The 15808-nt window shown below is 40.5% G+C and overlaps 1 protein-coding gene across 1 annotated transcript; it reads left to right on the forward strand.

The window, feature by feature from the left end:
* The first annotated feature begins 1804 nt into the window (after window positions 1-1804).
* casd1 (CAS1 domain containing 1) lies at window positions 1805-15782 on the forward strand. Its single transcript, XM_046058144.1, has 18 exons — window positions 1805-2094; window positions 3239-3335; window positions 3629-3749; window positions 4177-4215; window positions 4313-4375; window positions 4494-4538; window positions 4640-4763; window positions 6087-6301; window positions 6414-6833; window positions 7226-7315; window positions 7424-7543; window positions 9462-9618; window positions 9789-9868; window positions 11430-11531; window positions 11699-11839; window positions 12204-12281; window positions 12794-12886; window positions 13193-15782. The coding sequence occupies exons 1-18, from the start codon at window positions 1857-1859 to the stop codon at window positions 13460-13462; spliced, it is 2493 nt and encodes an 830-aa protein (XP_045914100.1). The 5' UTR covers window positions 1805-1856; the 3' UTR covers window positions 13463-15782.
* Window positions 15783-15808: the final 26 nt, after the last annotated feature.

Below are 15808 nucleotides of genomic sequence, written 5' to 3' on the forward strand. Positions count from 1 at the left end.
CTTCTTCATTTCAGCTCACTGATTGTTTTAATAGTTTTGCATCCCCAGATATCCAATTACCCACATGCAGTGCCCACGGTGAGTACGCCTATGCAGTTATTCTGTGGAATATGTGCCTTTTCTGTCACCAAGAAATAATCAGTCATAAAATTGCTATAACAACAAATAAATATGTAATAATAAAATATATCATTAGTATGTCTTATCTTTTTTGCTAAATGTAGGCAACATGTCTCCCCTCATTTCACATCAATACTGTTACCCTCATCAAATAACCCTTGTAAAATAATGGTACATTCCAGAAGTGACATCATTTATAGAAACATGAAGTTTCAGTATATCAAAAGATCAAACATAAGTATGTTTCTCTCATCTCTAATTTGACCAGAGGGGACAACATAAAATGTCAATATTGTTACCATCTTTTTACATACATTATACATTTCTTTATTTCTCATAATATAATCAATATATTCACATAAATTTCAATGTTAACTTTCAAAGTACACAGCATGTGGTTTGGTAATCTTGACCTTTTAGCAAGAAATGAGCATATTAGCTTGAAATGGTCACGCCTGTTACTTTTCCAGAGTAATAGGTTTAACATGTGATTAACAGGCTTGACATAGATCAGTGTTTACTTCAGTTTCAGTGTCTTTAAAAGTTATCCTTATAAAATGTAACATTTTTAAAGGTGTAATCTGTATCATTTTTTTCATATCAGTCAGTGAGTGTATTGGTACTGTTTGATTGCCAGTAATCCTTAGGTAGCCTATTTACTGCAGTGATGCTGAGCTTATTAGTAGTTAATATACTTTTAGTTAACAGTTGCATTGTGTTATTGATGCTAGTTTTACTCTATAATAATTTTTTACAGATGTAGGTTAAGTAGCATGCCATTAAGTGCAGAAACAAAACAAAGGGATGCAGATCCTGAATAAAAAAATCTATTTATAGCCTATAGTTTCTATGTTAAATAAAAATATTTTATATCCTAGAAATATCTGGAGTCCTTTTATACATTATAAAAGGACTCAGTTGGTTTCAATAAACATAATAAAAGCAGTCCAATATAGGGTCATGTGAGTTGTGTTTAGGGCCTGAAGGCATCGGTGAAGAGGTGTGGGGATCAGGAAGCGCAGATCTCAAGTGGGAGTTTGTTCCAGGAGACTATTACGTTAAGTACAAGGTATAGTCCTGTCAACCCTGTTGATCTGGTTAGGCATGTTGTCATTTCTTTGACAAAATGTATTTAAAAAAATTACTATTCAAAGTGCCTTTTAACGCTTACCATTATACTCAAAACTATATTATATTATGGACTGGGCCATCTTTCAAGATTTCTCTTCTAAAACCACTTTTTTTTCTTAAAAGACATGTGATCCTCATTAGGGGGCTCTAGTCATCTCAAAGAAAAATATAATATTGAAAAAATACTCCTAAATCTGAAAATAATCTCAGTGAAAAGAGGGACTAATACTGCTCACTGCGCATTATATTACAAATGTTTAATTAGAAGTTTAGTATACTATCAAAACATTTGGAGAAAAACAGTCGTAAAATATGAACATACACAGCCTGAGATGGCGCAAACCAATTTCTAGTCATTTTAGGATGCCATGGCCATTTATCTTTTAAAGTTGAAAAGGTACCGGTCTCTTGGAATGACCCGCCTACATTTCCACCAACAAGTTTAGCTTTCTCTTCATTTAAGGCGTGTTTGAGGGCACTGAACTTTACTGTAACTTACTCCCGAATAATCCGGTGAATTTATTTAGATTTGTATATTTAATTTTTTATAAAATAGACACTCTTACAATCTTTAATTTGATCTGCGCCTGCTTCGACCAGCGGTTATGGAGGAGGAGGCGGTGTCGCGTGGAGCTGAGAAGGCAGGTGGTGCACCGGGAGAAGCGCCGCCGCTAAACTGCACAGCTGCTTGTTGTCATGGAGGAGCAAAGATGGCGGTCCTGGCCTATAGCCTGGGCAAACGCGAAATAAATCAACATTTTACCGTTAAAAATGCCAAATTGATATCGCTTGTAGCCGTCGTTTTACTTCTCGTGTTTCACACAGCTTCGCGGTATTATGGAGGTAAGTGGTCTCCCGTTTATTAAAGTTGCAGCCAGTGAAACACTTGAGACCAGCTATTGCTAACGTTAGCTAGATGTTTATGTCTGTGAGTATTTCCCTTTTTTCGGGTCCGTACAGCGCCGTTATCCAGTTTGGCTTTTAAAAGGTGAGACACACAGGTTGCAAGAGTTAAACAATGCAGGTAGGTGAGTGCATACATAGGGTAAATTTACTAACGTTAACTTATCTGCATGAACTTAAATCGGCGTTGTCTGGATAGCTTAGCTGAAAAAAGCTAACACTGCATTTAGCTGTGTTTACATGCGCCTGTCTTGTCAGGACACGCTTGATTTACGTTACGGCTGGGGAGGTCGTGTGCAGGTTGATTTTCATGTAAATCGTCAGCACTAACTATTTCGTTAACTAAACATAAAAATGCTACACCATCAGTAAAGTATGTCGGAAATGTGTTATAACTTAACGCTAACACAGCTAACAAAGTGTAAGTTAGTGGTTTGGAACAGACTATTGTACAAGCCTGCTTTCTGTCTGAGGTTTCTTCATAAGTTGACAGTGGCTGCTTGTTGGGAAAAGATTACTTAACTTCATTGATGAGGAAGCACAGTGCACACTCGTTTTCAGGTATCTCAGTTTGCTTGACTGACAATGACAGTGATGGACCGAAGCCCAAGACTATATGTAAATATTAACATGGCATGCACGCGCCTCCCTGCTGGGTTGCATAGAGTAGACTTTGTTCATGAAATGGGACAGGAACTAGAGACTTCTGTTTACACACTGAGAGCAGCTGCTTTGGTTTACGATGACACTAAATTACCACGTCTCTCGCCAGCCCGCGGATGCTTCATATTCTCTTGTTTCTATGGATTGATTCAGTTGCAGATGGCTCCATTCATTTTGCACACAAATGAATAGCTGGAGAGATTTATGTTTGAGCTAAATTGCTGATGGCTTCATTTTGTACTATGGGCCTGAGCAGAGCCCTGTATTGTATAGAAGTCTTTTGACAGCACTGAATGAAAAGCCAGGGTACTATTGAGGCATCAGGTTTCAGGCATAGTCACAGAGAAAGTGAGTGAAAGCTAGAGTAGTGTTGTGTCTTTGTTTGGTCTTACTGGTAGGGTTTTCTGTGTCTTGCCTCCAGGCGGAGACTCATGTGAATGGCTGCTGTCCAGAGGACGTTACTTGGGGGAGAACGTGTGGCAGCCGTATGGCTGCATGATGCACAAATACAAAAGCATGTGAGTCACACTAACTGTGCAAGGTTACTTTACAGTATGCGTAACAAAGATTCATGTGTGTTTCAGTTACAGATGAGGTTTGTGTGCGTGTGTCTGTGTGCATGTTTGTCTTTAAGGATGGATGGGTAATTTGTAAGTCAAATAACCAGATGAGAAGATACTACTACAGACTGTGTAATAAAATCCACTTTTGATTAGGTTATAAAATACAGTGAACCTCCCAGCACACAAGTGATTGCCATCTGCAGTTGTCTGTGTTTTTCAGATTCCTCACTGTCATTTTTCTCTTACAGTGAAGCCAAAACCTGCCTTGCTAAAAAGCGGGTGGCCTTTGTTGGTGATTCACGAATCAGGCAGCTATTTTATGCCTTCATCAAAGTTATTGACCCAGAGCGACGAGAAGATGGAAACAAGGTAATTGTGAGAAACGGCACCATCTAAATTCAGGGTTCTTTCTTTGGAAATTGTTCAGCAGTGGTGCATGAGTTGTGGGATACATTTCTACACTCTCCACTCATGTGTATTATAAACTAAAAGTATCTGATAAAAATCACTCACTGCCATTTATTTAATTAACGTGTGTGAATATCTTGATGTCATTCAGTCTCTAAAATAAACACTTACAGGAAACCCTGAAATAGATGGCATTGACAAACTTACTGCAATACATGCACTGCAAGTGGTTTGCGCAATCATTCATCGACCAAAAATGCAGCACTGGAATGCTGGCAATTACACAGCAGTCATAACTGTTCTTGGTCTGAACCTAAGCAGGGAAAAAAGAAGTATACTGTCTGCCTAACAGGCTTTCTCTCTGTCTCTCCCCATGCAATGTCTGAAGCACGAGGACATTTCCTTTGAAGATGAAAGTTCTTCTGTGGTAAGCTATTTCTGCATGCGTTTTTATCTCCTGTTCTCAATCTGTAAAAACATACTCTGATGGTAGTTAAAAACATCTGCGTCCTCTTTGTGTGTAGGACTTTCTGTGGTATCCAGAGGCAAATAATTCAATGAAGGAGCGCTTGATATCATGGACACACGTGAGTATTGATGTGGGGGTGGGGGGATTTGTTGATTATTTAATTGAGGAACTTTCATAAATGCATGGCTTGGATGTAGATTTGCTTTTCTAATTGCAACTTGTCTCATGTGTCGCAGGAGGCGTCAGCAAAGCCAGATGTTGTCATCCTTGGAGCTGCCACCGTAAGCTGTATAAATGAGACGCACATTTCACAATAGACAAAAACAAGGTGATGGCTGAGTTATGTTGATCGTAATCTCACCCATTAATCCATTTACCACAGTGGTCCATCAAGTTGCACAGTGGCAGCAGCGAGACCCTGCAGCAGTACAAAGTCAACCTGACAGCCATTGTTCTGCACTTAGAGAAGCTGGCTGACCATGGAGAGGTCTACTGGGTCCTGCAAGGTAAGCTCAGCGTTTAGCTTTAGCTCTGTCACCTCAGTCCTGGTCTCTTCACCGCAGGGATTTATCGTTCATGCAATTACTATATTCATGTCAAATGGGATTCTAGTCATTTGACATCATCAAACACCACATATTTTATTTAATTTTTGTCGGTTGCTCATGATTAGCTACAGTATATCATATATTTACTTTGTGGCTGCTAAACTTTGATGCATGTTTTTCAGCAACAAAGAGTCAAATAAAAACAATTAAAAATGTAGATGGTTGGGTTCTTCAGGGTTTGCGTTACAGTGTCATCACTAAATCTCAAGTAACATTTATGACAGAGGTCCTGATCCGGACCAAGCCGCCATCCTTTCAGGACCCGGACCAATAGCCGATTTAATATTGAGAATTACTACCTCGTGACGGAGCGTTTCTATTATAACCTGCGCAGCTTTTCTAGCATTTGCTGTACTGGTTTAGCGGCCCAGGAAACTCACAGACCAATTGCATGCGTTCCAATCATCTCGTGTGATGCTGCTCAGCCAATCAAATCTGTGCATTCCGACAAGCATTGCAAGTCCATTCAGCGAGTGAGATACACCAACGTCTCTGGATACACACACGGAGAAAGGAGACCAAAGAGAAAAGATATTTCACATGGCTTTTAACCAAGAATGTACAGATTCTTACGTGTACATTCTTCCCACGGGCAGTTCAAAACCAGAATGTCTCATATATCTCCAATCCTGGCTGGCAGGACAAGCCATAGCTCATGTTTCTCGCTGAACAAGAGAAGTAGGGAAGGGTATTTAAGAGGTTGAGACAACACTTCAATCACTTCAAGCTACACGTTTTATGTAATTTTATAGTTTTTTCTGAAATTAAGCACTTTATTTTAAGATGCACCATTAAAAAACTCTTATGTACTTTTTTTTAAATGCAGCCTTTAGTTTACATAAATTTAGAATTTATTATTAGAGAAGTTAGTATTTATTATCCCTCCAGTTTGATGTGTAAGATAGCAGTAGCCTAAATATTGTTGAAATATTTGATTTGATAGTCAGTTGTTGACAAAAAACATATGTTGATAAAACTAGATGTTATGGAACTGAATAATAACCCAAATTAGTCGTTATGATGTTCCTGGACCTTTGCTTCGGGAAATTTTCTCTAACTGGATCTCTATGAATTTCAATTGAATACCCCTGATTTGTGACTTGATTGATAATGTCACACATGTGATTGCAGAATTTTGTCAATATTAAATTCTCATGCGTGCACCCTCTAAACGTTTCCCGTTCACGCTGCACAAAACACTATCAAACCTCTTTCCTCTAGACCCAGTAAATGAGGACGTGTTGAGTGAGAACAGGAAAATGATCACTAACCGACAGCTGGAGCTGTATAACGAAGCAGCGGTGGACGTGCTCAACGGCAGCAACGGTAACGGCAGATCCCGGGTCAAGCTGTTGGCAGCGTCCCGCCAGGCTGCACTGGAAACTATCACCCAGTCAGACGACGGCTTGCACCTGCCTGAGAGCACCAGGAATGTGGTAGGCAGCATTTCTGTTAAGTTAAGGTTGTTTTTGTATTCAGTGATTCAGGTTAAGCTATTGTGGCAACACAGTGCACAGCATTTTAGCTTCAAATGTTATTCGCTTTCAGGGAGCCATGGTCCTCATGAACTCTGTGTGCAACAAGCTACTGAGGCCCATTGACGGCTCCTGCTGCCAGACGTTACCGCCCCCAAACAACCTCCAGAAACTGTCCGCATGTTTCTTCCTGGGCTCAGCCCTGGTCCTCCTGGTCCTCCACATCCTTGGCAAGAACCGTCACCGCCGACCTGTGCCACCAGATGTGGAGAGCCTGGAGGAGAAGAAGCCAGCGACAGCAGCTGTCCCCCTGGGTCCGAAGGCGCCCTTGCAGGCCCTCTGCAGGATGGGCATCATTATGGGCTATTTTTACCTTTGTGACAGAGCAGATGTGTTCATGAAAGAGCAGAAGTTCTACACACACTCCACCTTCTTCATCCCTCTCATCTATATATTTGTCCTGGGAGTGTTCTACAATGAGAACAGCAAGGAGGTGAGATGGCACAGTTCATTTTGGGGAAACATACTTACAGCCTTGAACAAAATTAGTGTTATTTCAACATAAAATTCAATCCAGGATATTCTAACTTGGTTTACCAAAAGACATGTTTTTCTGAAATTTTGCATTTATGTCTGTGTACCAGACAAATTTATGGATGTCTTCATGTGTGAATGTACTTCGAAATAGTTTCCCTATAAGCCCAGAATTCAACACACTTTTAACTGCATGCAAAAAACAGAAAGGCATCCATTAGTGTTTTTAGAAGGTAGGAAACATATAGTAGTGAAATTCCCCCCCAAAAATGTATTAACCTTGCTGTTGGTAATAATGTACTAAGTTTAAAGTTGTGAATTGATATCTGCTGGGGTTTTTTTCCCAAAAAGACCAAATTACTCAACCGAGAGCAAACAGATGAGTGGAAAGGCTGGATGCAGTTGGTCATCCTCATCTATCACATATCTGGAGCCAGCGCTGTGAGTCCCAAATACATCTCCTACACATTCATTTGGGAGGATCCCGCTAAGAAGCACTGTATACTGATGTTTGATTTGAAGGCGTAAATGTTTGTTTCTGTCTTTCAGTTCCTTCCAGTATACATGCACGTGCGGGTGCTGGTCGCAGCGTATCTTTTTCAGACTGGCTATGGACACTTTTCCTTTTTCTGGCTCAAAGGAGACTTTGGACTGAATAGAGTGTGTCAGGTAAGAGTACAGTCACTTTTACTTTAACCAGGATCTTGTGATAACTTTGCTGAAGAAAGCTTGTGAGCCAGGTTCAGGTGTGCTGAAGAAGTTTGGGAGACTTAACATAGCATGGTTTATTGAGCCCGGCGGAGGAGATACAGTGCCAGCGTGTGAACACATCAAATGCCAACACCAGGTCTGAAGGATAACATCTTTTGGTCCCTTTTATGTCTCTGTCTTCCCCCTAGTTCCTGTAGGTATTCCTATAACAGGTCACTAATTGGCAGACCACGATCCGGACCAAGCCGCTGTCCTCTCCGGACCTGGACCAATAGCCGATTTATTATTGTTATTTTAACCCACGCTTTTTTAGCATTTACTGTACTGGTTTAGTGGCCCAGGAAACTCGCAGACCAAATGCATGCGTTCCAAAAGTCTCATGTGATGCTGCTCAGCCAATGAAATCTGTGCATTCTGATAAGCATTGCAAGTCGAGTCCGCGAGTGAGATACACCAACGTCTCTGGATACACACACACGGAGAGAGGATTCTTAAATGTACATTCTTCCCACAGGCAGTTCAAAACCAGAATGTCTCGTATATCTCCAATCCTGGCTGGCAGGACAAGCCATAGCTCATGTTTCTCGCTGAACAAGAGAAGTAGGGAAGGGTATTTAAGAGGTTGAGACAACACTTCAATCACTTCAAGCTACATGTTTTATGATATTTTTTTTCTGAAATTAAGCACTTTATTTTAAGATTTACCTTATGTATTTTTTTATTGTGTATAAAAAAAGTTTACTTAAATTTAGAATTTATTATTAGAGAAGGTAGTATTTATTATCCCTCCAGTTTGATGTGTAAGATAGCAGTAGCCTAAATATTGTTGAAATATTTGATTTGACAGTCAGTTGTTGACTAAAAACAGATGTTGACACAACTATATGTTATGGGACTGAATAATAACCCAAATTAGTCGTTATGATGTTCCTGACCTTTGCTTCGGGAAATTTTATATAACTGGACCTCTATGAATTTTATTTTAATGCCCCTGCTCCTTAAGGTCATCTTTAGTTGGCCTGAACCTAGAATAACAAATCTGGTGTTTAGACTCCAATGCCACATCATATTGAAATCTATTACTATCCACGTGTTGCTCTCTAATCTGTGGAGCCATTGAGTTCTTGTAAACATTCTTGTGACCTTGCCAGATTCCCAGAGAACACCGATATCTGCTAGCCTGACGCCTGAGCTACTGTCTCTACCTTATCAGTCTAACCAAACATGCAACTTCAAGTCAAGTTGCATGTTTGGTACCCTGTAGACCCGGGTTCAAATCCGGGTGGGGTGACTGCTCTTGCCTTTCCATCACATGTGGTGTCAGAAGTGGGATGGCTTGCCGTGAAATTGTCGAAGGCGTACCCAGTGTGTGATGCGTACGATGGAGGGACCCCAGAGATGGGTGAAGCACTAGTGGGTGGGGGCACCCTGAGATGGGAGAAGTACAATTGGCGGGAGTTATGACGGACGCCTGTATGCGTGAAGCGCAATCGGGCATCTCCCGAAGGGGAGGGCAGTGTGACAGACCACCGTCACTACGGTTGAGTATGCACTGTGACTGCCATACCAACGAGCCTGGCTCTTTGGCGTTGCGGTCAAGTTGCATGTTTGGTACCCTGTAAACACGGGTTCAAATCCAGGTGGGGTGACTGCTCTTGCCTTTCCGTCACACTAGCAATGACAGTTACATGAGAGAAATAACTAGAGCTGAAAGGAACACTTGTGGGGTCAGCTGATGATTAATAATTTATACTTCAGCATGAAATTCCATCATGTTATTGACAAAACAGGTATTTGGTTTGGACTTTTATCAGTGTGATGCTATTATTGATTGATCTGCGTACGTTTCTATGTTTTTATATTCTTTCCACTCCAGGTACTCTTCCGTCTGAACTTCCTGGTCTTGGTGCTGTGTGTGGTAATGGACAGAGCCTACCAGTTCTATTACTTTGTCCCTTTGGTCACCTTCTGGTTTGCCGTCATCTACGCCACGCTGGCCATGTGGCCTCAGATCCTTCAGAAAAAGGCCAACAGTAGGTGTCAGGATTTATGCAAGTTTAGCAAATAGTTACTTGTTTCACTCACTTGCGTCATAGCTGTGGAAAAGGTCTGCACAATAAATGTGAAACCTGTCATAAATGTCAGCCACAGAGTTTCTTTTAGAAAAGCATGTTTGCTAATGGCTGTCTTGTTTTCTGAACAGGTAGTAGCATTTGGCACCTTGGGGTCTTGGCGAAGTTACTGGGCCTCCTGCTGTTCATTTGCGTCTTTGCCTTTTCACAGGTAGGTGAATTCAAAACATTTTAATCCCACCAATCTCAATCCGCTATCAGTTCAAAACATAGTTGGACTTGCCACCAGCTAGACTGCCCAGCAACATTGCTCAAAAAAGTTGCCCCGTGTATCATCAACTTAAGGCTTTTGACTTAGTCAATCACCAGAAGTTGTTTCTGAAATTGAAACTAAGGGGCGTGCCTGCATGATAAGAATATTGGCATATTGGTATGCTAACCAGAGTATGCAGGTCAGATGGAGTAATGGTCTCTACTACGTTTGGTGTCCGTAATGGAGTACGACAAGGGGTGTTGCTCTCCCCAGCCCTCTTCAACATGTATATGAATCATTTATCAGAACAACTAAGTTGAACAAAACTGGTTGTGTGATTGGTAACGCGCAAATAAATCATCTTATGTATGCCTATTGTTTAGGGCTGGTCCGAATGTCATTTTTCGAGCTTTGACGCTTCGATAGTAATTCAGCAAATAATCGTTATTCTCATAGCTAGGCTAACTAAGTGATTATTACCAAAACTTTATTTTTAACTTTGTTATGGCAATGCTAGCAAACCCAAGTGCAGAACTAAGAAAGGGAGAAATATTTTGTGCTGGGATAAAAGGATCATATATTAAGCAGTGAATAGCGAGGCAGAGTGAAAGTAGATGCGTGCCAAACCGGGTTGGTGGCTGCTGTACAGGGCAGGGGGAACCGCTACTTTCACTGCTGTCGGCGGAGGTCAGGCACGTGAAAAAGAACCTCAATAATTGAATCTCATAATTGAAATCGAATGTGTACCCAACGGTCGAATATTCAAATATTCGGATCCAGCCCTATTATTGTTTCTCCTAGCAGTGCTGGATTTCAACAGTTGCTGAATATAGGGTAAGTGCCAAGTATTTGTAATAAAACAAAATACCTGGTGCACTTCCTCACAGATCAATTGTCTGATGATGATGTCATGTGTAGGCAGTGTTGTGTGCTTTATGCTCAAGCTATGTGTTCAGCCCATGTAAAGATGAGGCTCTTTGAAGGATATTGGACTCCCCTCTATACTGCCCCATTGTGGGCTAAGTTTAAAAAGACAACCATACATAAGCTTCAGGTTGCCTATAATGACTGTATGCGGATATTGCTTAAAAACCTAGGTGGTGTAGTGCAAGTGACTTGTTTTGTAAGGCAAGAGTCAACACTTTCCAGGCTTTAATGTACAAATTTATCTGTCGACTGGATGGCTCTCAGAATGGCATTATTAAGCTGCTGACAAATCCTAGTAATAGTGTTGAACAATACCAGTCACCTCTGTGGAAACATTGGTTATAGCTGTATTTTTATAAAAGTCGCACATTTTTTCTGTGCTTTTGTATTTGTGCTTTGGTATTTCAGCAGGTGTTGTCTGTCTATAATGATGATGTATGTTTTTCTAATGGACCCCGAGTCTGACAATAAGGTTGAACTGAAATTGTATTAAAACAACACTACCCTTTCATAGTTTTCTATTCAAATTCGTGGTTTGGCTGTTGTTTTGAAGCCCTGCTTATGTAATCATGTCTTGGCGTTGTGATTTCAGGGTTTGTTTGAGAGAATCTTCTCTGTGTGGCCCTTCTCCAAGCTCTTTGAGCTGAACGGAAGCATCCACGAGTGGTGGTTCAGATGGAAGCTGGACCGATTTGTAAGTCAGATGTGCTTCTCTCCAGTTGCAGCCTACTTCATTAGTCAGTCTTTACATTAACACATTCTTTGAAGTGTAATATGTGGCAGAGTACATAAGAAGCTTGGGTCCATTTTCCAAACTTTGTCAAATTAATTTTAATGTGGTGATGTGATGTTGTTTTGCAGGCGGTGATACATGGCATGCTGTTTGCCTTCATCTATTTGGTGCTTCAGAAGCGCCAGGTGTTGTCAGAGGGCAAAGGAGAGACTCTCTTCTCTGCGAAGATCTCCAACGTGCTCCTCTTCCTCTCTGTCGTCTGCTTCATAGTAAGATTCTTCACACGTTTGGCTCAATATTTGGATTTAGACTTCACTTTTTATTTTAGATTGTGGTCGTCTACTCAGTCTTTTAGTAATATGCTATTCTTTTTTGGTTTTCCAATTTGAAAGTCATTGCTGCAGGTCCATTCAGATTATTTTATCTTATTTTAGATAATGAACAAAATGCATGCTAGCAACAGCTTAGGAGAGAGTAGTTACACTGGGTGGGGTTTGCACTTACTGTGCCTACACGCCACACCCGGTAGCTGCCTTGGCAACCGCAATCTTCTGATCTTAATGTACTTATGTATCTCGAGAAAGTTGTTGTTTGTATTGCATAATCAACTTATTCTTTCCCCTGTGATTCTAGACTTACTCAATATGGGCAAGCAGCTGCAAAACCAAAACAGAGTGCAATGAGATGCACCCTTTCATCTCTGTGGTTCAGGTACAGTCTTTACCTGTCCTTCTGTCTCTGTTAACTTCTTTTCCTTTCCTACTATGTGGTTCTACAGCAAACATGTCTTCTCAGAGTCAACTTGTTAATTCTACTACTTTGGCTGTTTTATAGTTAATTACCCAACTGTAATCCCCTCAGATTTGCTTTAAGATGTCATTATCCTAGTCACATGACAGGATAAAGTGGACAAGGGAGTTGCCCTCCTTCATGGCTAACGACAGAACTGGTATTATGAAGGGCCGATCCCAACTGGGAAGCTCTTTGAAGTAGTGCAATAGATATGGCACAGTAATTAACAACATAGTTGAGCTTTTTTGCCCCCAAACTGGCCAGGATTGCAAAATTTTAACCCTTCATTTGACTTAGTGACTTTTCATCATTTGTAGTTTGAGCGATTTCGACTCCTTGACTTCAGCCTGCAACTTCAAATTCTCACAGTGCGCCCAGTGTGTGTGTGTATTCATGCTTTGACTCGTGTCTTCACTCTGTCTTGTCCACAGATTTTGGCCTTCATTCTAATCAGGAACATTCCTGGCTATGCCCGCTCTATATATAGCTCATTCTTTGCTTGGTTTGGAAAGATCTCCTTGGAGGTAAGACAGGCAGTGGAGTTACAATAATATAATAAAAGTGTTTTTATATAGCCCTTAATAAAAATAGGCGATTTCACCGTGCTTTGCAAAGGGTAACATAAAAAAAGATGAGGTAACAGTAATAAAATGTAGAAACAACACTAATGAAATATTAGGAATAAGGCTTCAAGTAATGATCAAAAGCAGCTGATAAGCCTCACCAGCTCTGTATGTGTTCTGCAGCTTCCCTGTAGGCAACCAGGTTTACAGGGAATTTGCACACATTACATCACAGACTACTGAACATGATCTGTTTGTCTCCCCCAGCTGTTCATATGCCAGTATCACATCTGGCTGGCGGCAGACACCAAGGGAATTTTGGTCTTGATCCCAGGAAACCCTTCGCTTAACATCATGGTCAGCACCTTCATCTTTGTTTGTGTGGCTCATGAGATCTCCCTCATCACCAATGACCTGGCCCAGGTGGTCATCCCCAAAGACAGCGTGGCCCTGCTGAAGAGACTGGGGGCCGTGGGGCTCCTCTGTCTGGTTATATTGCTGCTGGCCAAAGGCAGCCAGTCCACACCCGGCGCCTGATTGACACCTCTTCATGGTGGGTGGGGCACAGCAGACTTTCCAAGTCCCTGCAGAGTTTGAAAGAGATCCAAGCCAGGAGCAGGCCCGGTGTTTCAGCCTACTGTTGGCCACGGCAGACAACCTCAGTTGTGTTGAGTGACAACACAGAGACGCCTGGGAGAACAGTGTCTCTCTGCTGGCCATGTTATAGCAGAGTCTGTACTTTGTAACTGCTTAAGTCGCACACTGAAGAAAAGACAAATGCCCAAAAGGGGGTTGGTCCCTTCAGGGCAATGTGCAAATTTTAAGATCAAGAAAAAAAAAAAAAAAAAGAACAACAAGACGCTCAAAACGTTTACATTATCTGCTTTTAACAGAAGGCGGAAGAAAAAATTTTGAGATGTGGAAACTAAAAGAGGTCCCCTCTTATGTCAAGACCTCGCGCTTTCTGTGTGAATTTTTGCAGCGTTGCTTCTATTTAGCCAAACTCACTAATACAAAGTTTATTTTGTCACATACTGTACTTCCCGTCATTACATCGCTCTGGACGGGATCACTAGGCACACACTCCGTCCACATGGCAGTAGCAGTTGAAGGTGTTTTTCACTCAGGTGGATCCATAACATACATATTTAGATATCTACAAAAAATGTTCTATTGTGCTGCATTTTATTATCAACATTACTTTGTACAGTTTTTCTGGTGACTTTAAAATAGTGTTAGATATCTAAATATGCAAAATATGGACCAACAACTGGCTCGGATGATACAAAAAAAAAAAAAAGAAACTGTCAAGATTAAAATAACAACGTGGAGTGCAATTGTTAAAATGTTGGAGTATCCCTCAACATATTTTTGCTAATGTTTTTTGTGAGTAATTTTAGAAATGTTTGCCTTGTCCTGAAAGGTACGTGGTCACCTGCTGTAGCTCTGAAATTCTATGTGATATGATATGTACAGTATTTAATGATTTAAATTAAGCTTATATTTTATACTGTTTTTTGGGGGGCTTTGTTTTATTTTGTACTTTGCGCTCATGACTGCTGTTTGTGAAGGAAATATTACAGTTTTGTACCCATCCCAGCACGTCATAGATGATGAACTGCCTCAAAGACACTGCAGAGGTTGACTGACCTTCACTGTCTAACTCCTTACTGTCTTCTGTCCTATTAGGTAACTGCTCACAATTCACTCTGTATAATCATATGATAGAGTGCAAGACTATTTTATACAGCAATCCTTCAGCAGTGTTTTTAGTCCTTTATCCTACCATTGCCGTTAAAAACATGCTCATAGCTCTGTTGGATATTGCACTGGCTTGCACATATTATTGTACAGTAGTTAAATATAAATCCTCCCTTTGCTGTCAAAGCCAGTGAACCTTTTGATCAGTGAGTGAGTGAATGAATTGAACATATAGCTTTTCTCAGTTGCTTGTACTTAGGCTATGATCACAATCTTCCATCTGTTAGGCACTTTGCATCAGGGTCGCATCAACATTTAAAAGCAGATACTAGGCAATGCACTTACTAAGCTGAGAAGATATATTACTGTTGCTTAAAGGAAATTATTGTATATTTTGTCAGTGGATAAGTGGGCGATGTATCCTTGCCTATATAGCCTCAGACATTTACAAGAGATGAGCACTTTTACTTTAAGGCATACATTTTATTTTTATTTTCTTCATCTTTGCGGTGAAATACAATGTTTAACATGGGTACCAGTTTATTGGGTAAATCAAATGTTTTGTAATTTGGCAGAGACAAAAAGTAAAATATTGTAAGATCCAAGCTGTATTGCATATGAATTTTTAGTTGCCTATTTCATCTACTATGTGGTAGTAAAAGATTGCAGTGTCAGTCGTTTTCTACACATTTATGTAGCTTCTCTGTGAAAGAAAATTGTGGGTCCACATGGAAAATACATTTTTCCTACCCAGTGGAACAATTTGTCTACAGCTTTCGAGGTTTCTCTTGTGATTTGAAGATGTGCTGTTCTTGTTGTGTTCTCAAACTGATTTGTAATTTCTGTAACCAGTCATCACCTCATTGTATAGATGAGAATGGCATTTCCGTGTTTCCCGAAGTTTACTACAGTACGTTTTCTCGTCTATGACTGATCAACAGCTATAAATTTGGTAATTGTTTCAGGCCTTAATAGATCTTTTTGGTCGTGTAAAAGCAACAACTATTTATACCCCTGTGCAGGGCCTCTTTGAAATATGTTACATGTACATTTTTTTGTTACGTCTTAAAAATGTGAACTGTATCCATATTATTTATAAATGCCTTTATTCTGTTGTACATTGGTAATAATACCTTCATAAAATGTGCTGTTTCTAGTATTTTGTTTATTTTTGAAACGGAG

Source organism: Micropterus dolomieu, linkage group LG09 (genome assembly GCF_021292245.1).
Source record: "Micropterus dolomieu isolate WLL.071019.BEF.003 ecotype Adirondacks linkage group LG09, ASM2129224v1, whole genome shotgun sequence".
Taxonomy (NCBI): Eukaryota; Metazoa; Chordata; class Actinopteri; order Centrarchiformes; family Centrarchidae; genus Micropterus; species Micropterus dolomieu.

Bases quoted from the DNA above. Each gene is read 5' to 3' on its own strand.
- casd1 (XM_046058144.1), top strand. From the start codon at position 1,857: ATGGAGGAGGAGGCGGTGTCGCGTGGAGCTGAGAAGGCAGGTGGTGCA. The intron at 3,336-3,628 runs GTGAGTCACACT...TTTCTCTTACAG, and splicing joins ATGCACAAATACAAAAGCAT to TGAAGCCAAAACCTGCCTTG. The intron at 11,840-12,203 runs GTAAGATTCTTC...CTGTGATTCTAG, and splicing joins TCTCTGTCGTCTGCTTCATA to ACTTACTCAATATGGGCAAG.